This window comes from Nematolebias whitei, chromosome 7 (genome assembly GCF_014905685.2).
Source record: "Nematolebias whitei isolate Nwh7 chromosome 7, NemWhi1, whole genome shotgun sequence".
NCBI lineage: Eukaryota > Metazoa > Chordata > Actinopteri > Cyprinodontiformes > Rivulidae > Nematolebias > Nematolebias whitei.
Window position 1 is genome coordinate 30,339,243 of NC_056504.1, and position 15,530 is coordinate 30,354,772.

The 15,530-nt window shown below is 38.3% G+C and overlaps 1 protein-coding gene across 2 annotated transcripts; it reads right to left on the reverse strand.

The window, feature by feature from the left end:
* Window positions 1–2,565: 2,565 nt before the first annotated feature.
* On the reverse strand, window positions 2,566–15,098 carry gnb1b (guanine nucleotide binding protein (G protein), beta polypeptide 1b). 2 transcript variants are annotated; one of them, XM_037678731.1, is made up of 11 exons: window positions 14,991–15,098; window positions 9,594–9,696; window positions 9,403–9,441; window positions 9,192–9,298; window positions 8,628–8,691; window positions 4,126–4,288; window positions 3,807–3,873; window positions 3,491–3,692; window positions 3,168–3,384; window positions 2,947–3,058; window positions 2,566–2,711 (listed from the first exon to the last, which is right to left on the reverse strand). In XM_037678731.1, exons 2-10 carry the CDS (start codon window positions 9,648–9,650, stop codon window positions 2,952–2,954), a joined length of 1,023 nt encoding a protein of 340 aa, XP_037534659.1. In that variant the 5' UTR covers window positions 9,651–9,696; window positions 14,991–15,098; the 3' UTR covers window positions 2,566–2,711; window positions 2,947–2,951. The 2 variants fall into 2 exon arrangements, with proteins under 2 accessions (XP_037534659.1, XP_037534658.1); XM_037678730.1 differs by lacking the exon at window positions 14,991–15,098 and adding an exon at window positions 14,663–14,917.
* Window positions 15,099–15,530: the final 432 nt, after the last annotated feature.

Consider the following 15,530-nt stretch of genomic DNA (forward strand, 5'->3'; position numbering starts at 1 on the left):
ATTATATCTATGCTGGCCAGTAGGTGGTCGTTTGTAAATGACCGGAAAAGCTTTAAACATTTTAAAATTTAGGTTCACATATTTTGACTCTGCATAGTTTTGATAACTTTTTTTTTTTTTTTTTGTCGGAGCTGAAGTACTACGTAAATAAAAATTCAGATTTTACTTGTCTATTCAATTCAATTCAGTTTTTTTATATAGCGCCAAATCACAACAAAGTTGTCTCAGGGCACTTTACAGAAACATTCACATACATAATAGCCAATTAGTAAAGTTCTCTATCTAAGAAATCCAGCAGACAAGTTGAATCTTAGCTTCGTTGCAGTCTCCCATCCTGAGCAAGCACAGTGGCAACAGTGGAAAGGAAAAACTCCCTCTTCAAAATAAGTTTTACATTTCTTTTACAAGCCAAATTCTTAAGAGACAGAAATTGAGTCAGTTTGATTCCTTACTATATTATTTAGGTTTTCAATATAGGGTTTGTTCCAAGTATGCTTTTGTTTTTTCAACCATTTTTTTCTGTTAAAAAAAACAAAACCCTAACCATAGATAAACCTAGCTTTTTCTATATACATTTTGTACTTTTATGAATATGCAGAAATTCTGTAAAGCAAATTTTATTCAACTACAAAGAAGATACAAATTTGCCTTATTCACCTCAAATGACTTACCTTAAAAAAAACAAATTTGGGCATTTTGAATTAAAAAAAAAACTGTGCAAATTCACCTTATTAATTTAGTTAAAATTACATTGTATTAAAAGACTAAGAATGGATGACAACTTTGAATAAAGTTTTCCTCACTGTAGAAGATAACTAAACGTTTTTAATTTTTAATTGCCTAAACCTGCTTGGTATAAATCAGAAAAGCATTAAACCAAGGTGGGTTTAAGCAATAACCACCTTAAAACAGAACAAAAGCACATTTTGATTCAACACAACCAAAGGGATCTCAAACAGCTTTTTATTACATTTTTCAATCAATAACAGTACAATTTAGTACAGTATCTATCTTGCATCCAGCTCACCGTGGAACACCAACAGACTGAAATGAAATACAAAAAGTGGAAAGATACAGAAGGGTGCCGAGCTCTATAATATTAATGGAAAGAGAAAAGGGAGTCCATCTCAGCTGAATTGCATTTTCACTTGTGGCCACACACGATTACATCACATTTATTGTACATCATTGCAGAAACCAAAAAAAAAAAAAAAGTGAAAATATCTCACAACCTTAACAAAAGTGCTTCTGTATACAGTGAAATGCTGTCATTCAGATGCTCTGGTTTTCAATTTAAGACCAAAAAAATAAAAAAATATACAAAAGTTTTAGCATGGACAGTATGTGGACATTTTTTTGTTCCATTGATAGTGAAGATTGGAAGGAGAGGAGGATTTGTCAAGGATAGAATTTTTACAATTGTTATAATTATTAAAAAAATTGGCATTAATAGAACTGGTAAGCATAATTTACACTAAGTAAGAAGTTAATATTAAGTCTTTCATCATTCTTGCTCGCTCTGGTGCATAGCATTACCAGTATTAGTACATGATGTATGCAGTTTGAGCCAAAAAATGGCTTCTATTAAGTTCAATCAATAGGTTGCTCTCCTTTTTTTTGGTAACAAAAAAAAAAAAAAAAAAAAAAAAAAAACTAAAATAAAATTGCACCATTCAAAGCAAGTCTACAGCATGCACATCTAAATTAACTCATGGCAGACAAAATTAAATGTTTCAACTTAAAACATCAGCTCATCATTTTCAGACATTGATTTGTACATTTCATTCACAGAGTTGTAACTGCAGTCCCAAGCAAAGGAAGTGTGTATTTAGTTAAATGAGGTGTTTCACTCTGTGGATACAGAACACAAACCCCCTTCTGTATAGTAAATTCAAGCCATGCCCTTTTTTTATCTTGGCAACTACCTCACTATCCCGCTCTATCTTGCCAAAAGGCATATACAAGAATTAAGGGGTTTAACAGGATAATTTTCATCATAACTCCTTTTTTACTGGAATGAGCATTCATAACTTATAGCATGTGCTTGGTTAGTTAACATAGTATTAGTTGAGAGGCAAAGCTTCATGTGCAAAAAGCTGTGATGGAACAAAAACAGCTAGAATATAAATACATTATGGACATTTCAAAAGCTGCTCGTGTAATATGATCCAAGCTTTTACTTCTGCGTGTTTTTCTCATCTATGATTTACCTGAATTACAAGGACAAGCTGTAATTCAAACATATCTAAAACCACTAAAGTAATATGACAAAGAGAAAGCCATCAAGAATAACAAACCATCAGAATAGAAATCTTAAAAAAAAAAAAAAAAAAAAAAAAAAGTTAAATAATTTGTACAATTACACTCCAACATTTGCTTTCAAGACGCACACATTTGCATGGGATGATAGTGTTTTTCTCTTTCAAGGTAACATAAAATGGTCCGAGAAGGAATGCACAAGTTTCTGATTTGAGACCACAGGAGATCCTTTCTTAACTAGGTGATAAACAATTGTGCTCTTCTTTGTGTAGGAAAGGCATTGGTTTCCTTCAGTTTTTTTTTTTAATTTTATTTATTTTTTGTTAGGTTTTTTTTTTTTTCATTTTGTTTTTCATGGTGTCCCAAGTCAGTTTAAACAGTGTTGAAGAAGATGCTGTGAACATTCTCAAGTTGTAATGGTCTTCCAGTCAACTTTGGAGTTAAAAGAACATCTGGGAAAGAAAGAAAAACTTTTAGGATTTGAAGAATCAAGTTTGATAGTTTTGTTCTGACCTGCTCATAGGGCATTTTGATGAGTAATTTTAAAGCTCACTGGACAGAGAAAAAAACAACCCCCCCCCCCCCCCCAAATTATCTAGACCAAAGGCAGCAGGTTAAGTGTCCACAACCAGTAGCAGACCAAACCTTGTGTCACTAAATACAACAACAGACAACAAAACAACCTACAGGCTTCAATTCCAGATCTTCAGAAAACTGTCCCAGGATCCTGTTGCAACTGCCATGCCGTCATCAGTAACCCCCAGGCAGCTAACACGGTTGTCATGTCCAGCCAACACCCCTAAAAAAATTACAAAAAGTTGTTATTAAGACTGAAAGAGAAAAGCACCGAAGCAAAGTAACAAGTAGGGTTTAGCTGAACAAGCTTGCGTTACTGTTTAGTTACTCACCAGCACGGTCAGCTTTTAGTGTGTCCCACACATTACAGTTGAAATCATCATATCCTGCCAGAAGAAGGCGTCCACTCTTTGAGAATGCAACAGAGGTAATGCCACATATGATATTGTCATGAGAGTAGATCATTAATTCCTGATCAGCTCGCAGATCGAACAGCCTGCAAGTGGCATCATCAGAACCCGTGGCAAAAGCATTGCCATTAGGGAAAAACTATAAAACAAAAAACAATACAAAACATATGCTGAATCAGTGTCATTACATAACAGAGGTTTAACATAAAGTGGTCAAACTGGGTCACATTGACTAAATAACTTACACAGATGGCGTTAATATCAGACTCATGACCAGTAAATGTCTGTCTGCACATGCCCTCTCGAACATCCCAGAGTTTAGCAGAGGCATCACAAGCACCAGAGACGAATAACCGCGAGTCAGGGGCCAGAGACAGGCTCATTACATCACCTGTATGACCAGCAAACGTGGTCGTCTGCTGGCCTGTCTCAATGTCCCAAAGTGCACTGCAAGATATAGAAAAATAAATAAATTATATATTACCCACCCCATTACTTAAACGTTCTGCACACGAATGTGAGGCCTGAAAATAGCCTAGGCACTTAGGCTTTTTTACTTACCAAGTGGTATCTCCAGAGCTTGTAACAATCTGGTTGTCATCAAGAAAGCGACAACAGGACAGATATCCTGGTATTCAGAGAATCAGTAGAGAAGTTCAGTATTTTAAATGGGCAGTGGATATCTATCATGAAATAAACTAGCACTTAGATGTACAGTACTTATAGGTTTTTAGTGTGTAATATTGTCTAACAAACTATCATATGGAGCTGGGACAAATTTAATTTCAATCTCAACTTGGGGGAAAAAAAAAACAGTTAAAAAAAAGGTACATAACAGGTAAAAAAAGGAAAAGAAAAAGATTAAAACAAAATCTTATACCTGTATGTCCCGCGAGCTCACGGCTCACACGTACATTCCCCTCACGGGTTTTCAGGTTGTAAATGGAGCAGATGTTGTCTAGGCCACCACAGGCCACATAGTTTCCTGAAGGTGCATATGCACAAGTCATGACCCAGGAAGATCGAAGTGGAATGGCATGAACCTGTTAAAGCAAAACCACAGAATAAATCCATTTAGTTTAGAGTAAAAACACATTTAAAGAAAGAAAAGAGATTTAAAAGATTCTGAAGCAAGAGATTTCCCAAGCTGAAAAGACAGACCAGTGTTTCCCCTACCATTATACAACTGGGGCGCCCCGCCCCGTCAACAGAACCGAGCTCCCCACCTACCGACGCCCAATACATTTGAGGGGTTGTCAGATGTATTTAAAAATATTATAGCACAGGAAGTCCTTTGCAGAGTATAAAATAACTTTTTTTGTTGTTGTTGTTGGACAGAGTTCTCCCCTAAAATTATTATTTAATTCAAAGGGATTATAGTTAAAAGATTTTAATACATGTAGTCATTTAAAACTATTATTTTTCATATTTGATCCTTTATTAAATTGAATTTATCACAATACAATTACCTCTCGGTATGGTTATAAATTTAATCAAGTTTAGCGCATCCAAACAGCCAAAACCTTATTGCTATAATCCATCCATTATCTTTACCCACTTCTTCCTTTCCAGGTTGCTGGTGCCCAGATCCAGCATTCACTGTGCGAGAGGCAGGTCACACACTGGGCAGGTCATGAAACAACCATTCACACTCTCCCTCACACCTAGACAATTTAGAGTTAGACATTTCTGAAAAACTACAAACACCTGAAACTGACTCTCACAAAAAAGATAAACACACACACTCCTCTTTGCTATAACCTGGGCTATATAAATATTTGTCTTTTAGCTTTAATATTTCGAAAAACTAAAGCAGCAGAAACAGTATTCTCCCTCATCGTGAGAAACACTCCGGACGAGCACATGCTTTCTCTTCCGGACACGGAGTTCAGTCATGCACTCAAGTTGGACATGTCGGTACGATGATGTTGATGCTCCGAACACATTAACATTTAATTCAAAGTTAGATTTTAAATATAAAATTCCCAGGGAGGTCAGGGCGTGGTGCGAAAGGAGTGGGTTGGGGTAATGGTGTATTAGTTCTGGTATCTCCCCCGGCTGCAGTGAATTTGTCACGTGTAAACACGTCATCGCCTTCATGAAGAGGCGGGCGGTTCTGTTAGTTTAGTGGGGTGTCCTCCTGGGCTTGCTACAGGTGAGCCTTCACCTGTCTGTTTCTGTCTGCTGCGCACACCTGGGCTCACTGAGCCAGACAACACGCCCTGCTCTGCTCGGGTAGAACTGTGGCTCTGGTTCTTTATTTGTTGAAAGCAGCGTCAGTTTAGTCCTTGCATCATCATTAGATTGGATGGCTTTAACAAGACAACAATGAATGAAACACGTTTTTTCCTCCTCCTCATTTTTACAGATGACAGAAAGCCGTCTTAGCCACGTTCAAAATGACAGAAATCCATTGCGATGATGGAGAACTTTAATCCATGTGCACATCACAATGCCACAGATTTTGCAAGTTTTGAGGGAGCGTGAAACTGGTATGCTAACTGCGGGAATGTCCACCAGAGCTGTTGCCTGTGAACTGAATATTTATTTCTCTACCATTAGATATTTCAGAGAATTTGGCAGTATTTCCAACTGGCCCCACAACCGCAGATCACGTGTGACAACACCAGTTCAGGACCTCAACATCAAGCATCTTCACCTCCAAGATAGACCCGAGACTAGCCACCCGGACAGTTTGCATAACCAAAGAATTTCTGCACAAACTGTCAGAAACCGTCTCAAGGAAGCTCATCTGCATGATCGTCGTCCTCATCGAGGTCTCCACCTGACTGCAGTCCGTCATAACTGACCCAAGTGTGCAAAATGCTCACATTCAATGGCGTTGGAGTGGTAGTCTCTTCATGGATGAATCTTGGTTTTCACAGTACAAGGCAGATGGCAGTCTGTGTGTATTATGTCTTGTAGGCGAGTGGTTTGCCGATGTCAACATGAATCGAGTGACCCATGGTGGGAGTGGGGATATGGGCTGGCGTATGTTATGGACAACAAACAGGTGCATTTTATCAATGGCATTTTGAATGCAGAGATACTGTGACGAGATCCTGAGGCTCATTATTGATCTATTCGTTCACAACCATCATCTCACGTTGCACCATGATAATGCACAGCCCCATGTTGCAAGGATCTGTACACAATTCCTGGAAGCTGAAAACATCCCATTTCTTGCATGGCCAGCATACTCACCGGACATGTCGTCCATTGAGCATGTTTGGGATGCTCTGGATCGTTGTATACGACAGCGTGTTCCAGTTCCTGACAATATCCAGCAACGTCGCACAGCCATTGAGGAGGAGTGGTTCAACATTCCACAGGCCACAATCAACAACCTGATCAACTCTATGCAAAGGAGATGTGTTGCACTGCATAAGGCAAATGGTGGTCACACCAGACACTGACTGGTTTTCCGACCCCCTCCCCTCTCCAAATGGAGTAAAAGCAAACTGCATATTTTAGAGTGCCTTTTATTGTGGCCAGCTGTAAAATAATGATGTCTAATCAGCATCTTGATGTGCCACACTTGTGAGATGGGATGGATTACCTCGGCAAAGGAGAAATGCTCACTAACACAGATTTACAGAATTTTGTGAACAATATTTGATAGAAGCGTATACATAGAAAAAGTCAGATCTTGAGTTCAGCTCATGAAAAGTGGGAGCAAAAACAAAAGTGTTGCATTTATATTTTTGTTGGCAATTCTAAATTGTCCCTAGGTGTGAGTGAGAGTGTGAATGGAAGTCTCGTTTGTCTCTGTGTCCCTGTGATGGACTTGCAACCTGTCCAGGGTGTACCCGGTCTCTCGCACATTGATGGTTGGACATGGGCATCAGTGACCCGAAAAGAAGAAGTGAGTAAAGATAATGGGTGGATGGATGAAGCATTTATTGAAGTTGTGACATTTTGACTTGGGTTTTTATGTAAAACCATACAGATCTGTCTAGAATAAATAATTAGGGGTTCACCGATAAATAGGCCGGGGCCCTGATTTCCTTAATTTTGGGAAATCAGACGATATTTTCATAAGAAACCGATTTTACCAATTTTTTGTTTTAACAACAATTGTCTAAACTTAATTTATATTTCAGAGCACTACCTCATGGCCAGTTAGAACAAGTCTGTATTGTTTCTAGGATATTGTTCAAGGGTATGTTTTTCAATAAAATAGGAAAATTGAATGTGTGGCCTTATAACACCTGACAGTGTTTCTTATAAAAACAAAAATCAGTATTGGCCAAAACCAGAATCGGCAGGTCAGACTTTTTAAGAGAGAGATCGGTGATCGGCCAAAAAACTGCAATTGGTGCACCCCTAATAATTTTTTGGAATTTGAGCTATTGAAAAGCAGACTACACCGGAGGATGTGTCAAACATATATTGGAAGCAACATTGATAAAAATGACGTTGCCACAAAAACTAGTTCCAAGCCTAAATTAACATCAAACTGGTTTTAGACCCACCCTGACCTAGTACTGGAACTGCGTGGGGTTTGATATGGGCTGTTAGGTCCCTGTATGACCGGTGTCAGAGCTTGGTCCGCATTGCCGGCAGTAAGTCCGGCTCATTCCCGGTGAGAGTTGGACTCCGCCAAGGTTGCCATTTGTCACCAATTCTGTTCATAACTTTTATAGACAGAATTTCTAGGTGCAGCCAAGGTGTTGAGGAGATCCGTTTGGGTGGCCTTAGGATTGCTTCTCTGTTTTTTGCAGATGATGTGGTCCTATTGGCTTCATCAGGTCATGATCTACAACTTCCACTGGAGCGGTTCGCAGCAGAGTGTGACGCGGCTGGGATGAGGATCAGTTCCACCAAATCCGAGGCCATGGTCTTGAGCCGGAAAAGGATAGAGTGCCCTCTCCGGGTTGGGGAGGAGGTCCTGCCCTCATTTATGGTTAGGATGCCTCCTGGACGCCTCCCTGGTGAGGTGTTCTGGACACGTCCCACCGGGAGGAGACTCAGACGAAGACCCAGGACACGCTGGAGGGACTATGTTTCTCGGCTGGCCTGGGAACGTCTTGGGATTCCACCGGAGGAGCCGGCCCAAGTGGCTTGGGAGAGGCAAGTCTGGGCCTCCCTACTTAAATGGATGGATAAAAACCATCAAGGTGAACTAAGCATGAAATAACTTCATAAATTCCACAATGTAAAGTTGTCAAAAAATAGGCAACATTAATCATTAGTTTACTATTGATTGCTAGTTGTTGTTTTTTTTAGTCAAAAAGAGACCCAAGTTTGTCATTTATGGGGGGGGGGGGGAGGGGGGGGGGAAGACAACTGTTTGTTACCTTTTTTTGTAACAGGTCTAAACTTTTTTTGACACAGATTTAAATTTGACATAATTACACAAATTAATAGGGAAAGAAATACCTTGTTTGTGGTATAGCTATCCCAAATAATGAGTTTGCCATCTTGAGAAGCGCTGACCAAAAGCCTAAAAGAAAAAAGCAGCATCAATGTAAATATTTTGTGTACATGTATATATTTTCCAGTGTTTCCCCTAATATTATACAAGCAGGGTGCCCCACCCCGTCAACAGAACTGAGCACCCCGCCTACCAAATCGAACTTGAACAACCCCCCCACCTGGCACTGACATAGCACTAAGCTAGTGGCGCGAAATACAGGCTCTCTAGCTAAAAAGCTAAAGGTGCCTCTTCCTTCACGCTGAACAGCCCCCACTCAAAAATTCTTGGTACAAGCTCCGCTCAGACATGTCTCCGTCCCTGCCCATCAACAAAAATCATGGACGAGATGAGCACCCCGCCATGGCAAGTTAACTAGGGAAAACATCGTTTTCAGTTTTTAAATTTTGTTGCACGCGTTTTAATTCAGTTTTAAAGAATTAGGAACACTACAAAAATGAAAATAGGAAAATAAAAAAGTCCAGCAAAGCAAAACGGACACAATTAGATCATGATTATCTTAAATTTACCTTGAATCTGTTCCCCAGTGCATGGCATAGATTTTAGCCAAATGACCTCGCAGCGTTCGTCTTGTACGCATCTGGATTCGGCCAATGGGATCAATATTAGCGGTGATCTGCAAACCATTTGGCACTATGGTTAATTTCAAACAATGCATTCATTTGGAATTATTTAGCATGCTGCTTTTTACGCACAAGCAATAATTAAGCTAAAAAATACCTGTGATAGTGTGGCATCTGCACATGCTTTCCTAGCATCCTGAAGAAAAACAAATTGAAACCAGCTTTTTAGTGCACAACTTCTTCATATTGCTTTAGGATTTCTTTTTACAGGTTCAACTTGTGAATTTTACATGATCCAACCTATATGTCAAATATAAAACTTTACTTATTTTATTTATTTTTACTCACTCTGATCTGATTCTTGAGCTGCTCTGCCTCTTGGCGTAACTGGTCCAGTTCACTCATTTTATTATTTTTTAATTACCTTTCTTCAGCTACCAGGGCACTTGATCTAGGATAAACACAAATTGAAAAAATAAATAAACAAAAAGTATGCTTTTTCACCAATCCGCAAAGCAACATTATATTTAAGACGAGTTAAGACAATGAAGGTATGAAGGTACCGGTTCATTTTAGTAGACTTAAAAGCCCTTAAATAGAAAATTTATGATGTAAAGCTCATTGTGCTCTTATATTCACATCTCAATGTCAGTGTGTCCTGACACACAATTCAGATTGCCAGACAAATCCAGTTATGGCATGACTTTCCAGTGATCCAAAAAGCAGTCATTATCCCGTTGACCTCAATCCCTGGGGTACTCAGAATTTTTGCCAAGTGATCAATAAGCCACTTATATTAATACAGATCCCTGAGGCACTCACAAAGTTCATCTAAGAAAATATATGTGAATTCAAAATTGTGATAAATTTCCAACTTAAAATAACCCATTTCACATTTATCATAGAAAATTAATGCATTTGCTTTATATACAGAAAAATTGACATTGATTACCGGTACATTTATTTAACACGAGAGATTCACTTAAATTTGGTCTGCAAAACAGTACACTTCACTAAAAAATATGAATAAAATACAACTCAATATCTCATTAAAAAAATACAAAATAGTTACAATTGCTAATTTTCATTGCATTTTTGAAATGCAGTTAATAACCGCAAACATTACTGGCATACTGTGTTGCTTTGAATTAACGCCACACAACATTATAACAAAAAAAAAAACTGAGTTACAAAATATTTTTTTTAGGTATTGCAGTGAAATGTTATGATGGCACCTCATCACAAGCATAGATTTGAATGAGAATCCACATAATGTTAATTGTTGCAATAACATGGTTACTGGTCTGTTAAAGACTGCAGATATGCGAGAACAGGGTTGTATCGCATTATTAATTTTTAAAGAGTGTAAAAAAAAATTGTAAACATCTATAGCTGCACTTGTACACGCAGAGTTTAAAATTAAAGAAAAAAATTGTTATGCCAATTTCAATGAGGAAAAACTACCTTCTAAACCCCAAGTAAATAGGCACATGATTATGTCCATATACAAAAACACCTAGGATGTTTTTTTAGATAAGACGTCTGTACAAAAATTGAAATCAAACTAACTGAATTAAAATAGACTTCGTTCTAAAAGGCAACTTTCTGTATTATGCATGACCTTCCAAATAATACAACCCATAAATGAACTGTAAGATTAGACTTCTTTGCTTCTGACAAGTTATATTTCAATAATGCAAAATCAAAACAAAAAAAAAAATCTCTACCTCCCGATAAACTCTGCGGCTAAGGGCATACATTAAATAAAACATTAGCTCAAATAGCAAAAGATTATTTATTTGGTCTTTTCAATTACCTTACCTTGTGTATTTTAGTCAGTACACCTTTATTACTGAAGGCTGCAAGACAAGACTGCCAGTCTCCTCTATCCGACTATATTCCCTTTTAGGTTAGCTGATGGACTGACCTTTTTAACAGATTATCTTCTTACACTCATTAATCTTATAATAAACATGTCATGGAACATGTTTATTATTTAGCATCATCGACAGCACAATATCATCATCTCGAGGACCTCTGAAAGGAGCAGATACAGTATCTGAAATAGCATTTTCAACTTTTAAATTGCAATAAATCAATTGAGTTAAAACTGTGCCAGATTCTATTACTTTTCAATTCATTAGCCATACAAAACTTTTTAGTAGTTTGAGCAAAATATATGCAATCTGTGCTGACAAAAGTCACCATGTTTCAAAACAGAGTTTCAAACCCTCCCATCTCAAAAACATTAAAAATGATGTGCACTTTGACATTTGGCAGTTTATCACCTGGCTAACAACAAGCTAGTTTTGTTTATGAAAGTGTCAAGATTGAAAACTTGATTTTTTTTTTCCTGAAGTGATGTCATCAGCTATATATTTAGAAATACGAATACCCAAGCTTCACAATGACGTCAAACATTATACAAAGAGATTTCCTGGCACTTTGGCAACCAGAAGAGAAAAACTGTTAATTTCAAAATGATGGTTATAAGACAAAGGATTAATTCTGAAGACAAATGATGTTACTTTAGTAGATGTTGCCTATAGATCAGTTATTAGGCAAATCTTAACTACAGCACACACACACACACAAATTATAATATATATATATATAATCATTTTACATGTGCTCATACAGACTGATTTTTGCCAGCATGGGTCATGCATGTTTTGTCCTCACATGCAGTGTTTTTAGTGTATTATTCTGTAATTAGTCGAAAGTGTAAAGCTCTCTTGTTTAGGTTTGATATGAATTTAAAGCGCAATATGAAAGTTTATTGGAATTTTTTTTACATGCCCCTGAAGCTTTCAATTGCAATTCTCAGTCAACATTTTGAGTAAACCTGCCTGTTTTTCCCATCACTAATGCATTATTGACTGACAGTTTATTTTATAAAACTCTTAGTTTACATGACTCAAATGTCAATGGGCAATAATAATGTGGATTCTGAAGTTATACAAAATGAGTTTTAAATTTAAGAGTCACGAAATGTCAGAAAATTATAAACACTGAGGATTGTGGATGCCTTAAGTAGTTCCTCTCTCTCATCACTTCTCTTTTCCAAGCGCCTGATCAGAGTCAGCTGACTGCATGATAAACAACGAGCAGTGGCAAACAGCTTGGAGTCGCAGCTAGCACTAGCTGTTTTCAAATCCCTTAAACGATATAAGAGTCTCCTATTACCAAGGATGTTGTGCACATTATCAGCCAATTTAGAAAATATCTTACAGTGCACAGAACATCTGCTCACAAGTGACCTGCTGGATTATCTGTACTGTTAAACTCTGATAATGCAGTGTTTCACAGGTCTAAAGCTGGATCATGGAAAAAGCCATAACCAGCAGTATCACTGAGCAACTCCATAATCCTAAAAGCTGAAATCCACAGTCCACGAGTCTCTAATCCTATCCATGTCCACGAACATAAACAGTAGCAAAGCCAGGCTAGGCATTAAAAATATGTTTTCAGAATTATAAAAAGGATGGATCTAATCTCACTTTTATACACAACAGCAAATCCAGGCACTTGCTTAGAGAAAGTGCCTGGATTTCCAGCTGCTGGTAATAATCACTGCTTGGTTCTTCAGCTGGACACATTATTACCAACTAATAAGCAAATATGCATCCATCAGAATTCAGAAATCCATGAAGTTACAGTAAACTAAAAAAATATAAGGATAGTACATTTATGAGTAAAAGTTATGTACTAGCTGCATGAACAATCAGATATATTTTAAAAATTTGCTTCACTTATAATTTACCCAGCACTGCATTCAGTGAACAAACAGCTGAGGTACGAGTTATGTGCAGCATTGTGATTTGCCTGCAACACTGGTACAAACAAAACAGATAATTTGCATTGCATTTGCATGTCTGTTAGATAACCCTTCCAGTTAGTTTTGTTGCTCCCATTCTTTAGGGATGTAATGACTGATAGTCATTTCAGGAAGGACATTTTAACAATTGTACGTAAAAGGGAGGCAAGAATAGAGTATTGGTGTTTAAATCTAATCAAATATTAATTTAGTTTGCAGTGCACAAAGTAATGCTAATAAAGCTAATGTGACTTGCACTGATGGAAATCAGAGGATGCAGCTAAACGCCATCTTGCAGACTGCTGTATGCTAGTTAGCCGACGCTAACAGACTTGAAATGAGGCCTGTAGGCAGGGCAGAGCCGATATCTGGTACAAAATGTAAATCCAATTATCCGTAATTTAACCCATGAGTCGATTGTTTTTTTTTTTATACAAAAAGATATGATGGAGTCTTTGAATTTCGCTACAAACCCACGAGCTTTATCGCCCGATGTAAAATATAACCACGACCACTTCTGGGAAGACTCCGCTGCTCTTCCGCAATTACACCGGAATGCTAGTTAGCTAGTAAGCCACCATTGGACAAACCCAGAAACCGTCTTGTTTACTGGCCTGCAGAAATCCACTTACTTACATACCAACAATCTCGTTAAAGGCTACAATTCCCGTCTTGATTTAATTTTAATACGAACTGATCGTGTGTTTTAGTAGATTTAATCCTGTAACGAACCCGAGCCTGTAAAAAAAACTGCAAGGTCGGGGCGGTAACGGCCTGTTTCACTTCAGCAAGCAACTAATGCAGTAACGGAGCCTGAAATGTTTTCATAACGTGAATTGCCCACCCTTTGTTGCAATGCAAAAAAAAAAAAGTCCATCGTTTAGTTAAAACCAAACTATGAGGTTGCGCCGCCGCAGCCGTCATGTAAATTAGGCTTGTTGAAAAAGGGGTGTTAACGCATCCACAATAACGCTTTTTAAGTGTTTATATATTTATAAAACATATAAATTAGAGATACATAATGATCAAAAGAGTGAACTTGCGCTGTCAGATGATCTGCTTCCGTCATCTAACATTTGACGGTAAATTTGTTTACGGGACTTTTATTGTTTCAGCTCAAACCAGTGACAATCTAATCCTCAACATAATTACATTTAAAACTACTTAATGTAAACTATATAGTTGTACCATTGATGTCAACGGTCTTGTTTAGCACATAGTTTGCAGATCCGTGTTTTAGGCCAAGCAGCACCTCCACGGGGCCGTCAGTGACAGCAGTCTGACTGGCCAACATTTAAGTTGTTTAAAACACAATCCCGAACCGATTTCTTCGCATTAGGAAAAAAATGAAACTTATTTTAAAATGACTGGATGCAAGTTACACAAGAACTTGTAGCAATTTCTGATTATCTGCAAAATCCTGATATCACCCCCTCTGCAAAAACTCTAGTATTTCCGTTTTGAATCCGCTCATTATAAAATAGGCTCAACGTTAGCTAACCGCTGCTAACTAATGCTACCCCACCCCCGGGCAGTCCGATTCGACCACCATTCCTCAGCTAAAGCTACCAATTACCACTGTTGTTTAATTTCACCTTACCTGATTCAGTCTGCGCTTGATTTTACGCTTTGGCATTGACTGAAAAACAAGACGGCGTAATCCTCCGATCCACGCATCAACGAACACCACAGCGCTAGCTCACTAACTAGCTAACCGAGCTAGCGTAGTTTTCCGAGGAGCAGCCCTTCCCGAAAGCAGGCAGGCTACGGCTGGGGGAGCTTGACAACCGAGGCGGAGAAGGGAGGAGGAGGAGGGGGGGAAAATCACACCCACTAGCCTGGTGTTGACGACAATGCGCTGACAGTCAAGACAGCCAATTTAAAACGTCCCTACTTCTACTCGTCCGTAAGAAAGCCGGCGATTTCACCTTTGCCGAGCCTTAACACCTGCCCTGGCCGGAGTTTGACGAGTCTCGTGCGGCCATCGAACGACGAGATGGGCGCGGTGACCCTGCAGTCGGAGCTGGGAAACCCCACGTTGCAGCAGAACCCTCACTTCGATTGGGGTGTTTTAATTAAACAAGTGAAGATGCAATGGTGGTTGTCTGTTTTCATCGAATTTTCCTCAGAGGTTTGTTTTGCTTCATACAAACGAATGCAAAGTACTTGATGTACTCTAGTTGCTCCCCGTCAAAAACTGCCCCTTGGCTTCCAAAATAGTTTTGGTAGCCTTGATTTTATGAGAGTAGAAAGTAACAGATCCAAATCTGGATTATGAAATCAGATTACAAAGTAAATTGATATAATCAAGTCACAAAATAGGGCCCATAGTTCAACCCCAATTCCAAAAAGGTCCATTTGCCAATCTCAAACCTATTTTTATTTGCAATGGAACAAAGTCAACATGGAAAGTTTAAACTAAGAAACCTTAAGGGGAATTTTTATTTTATTTGATGGTGGCAGTGCGT

Excerpts from the sequence above, each read along its gene's own strand:
- gnb1b (XM_037678731.1), bottom strand. The coding sequence starts at position 9,650 with ATGAGTGAACTGGACCAGTTACGCCAAGAGGCAGAGCAGCTCAAGAAT. Across the intron at positions 9,442-9,593 it reads AGCTCAAGAATCAGATCAGA|GATGCTAGGAAAGCATGTGC; the intron begins GTGAGTAAAAAT and ends GTTTTTCTTCAG. Across the intron at positions 3,059-3,167 it reads ACTAAAAGCTGACCGTGCTG|GGGTGTTGGCTGGACATGAC; the intron begins GTGAGTAACTAA and ends TAATTTTTTTAG.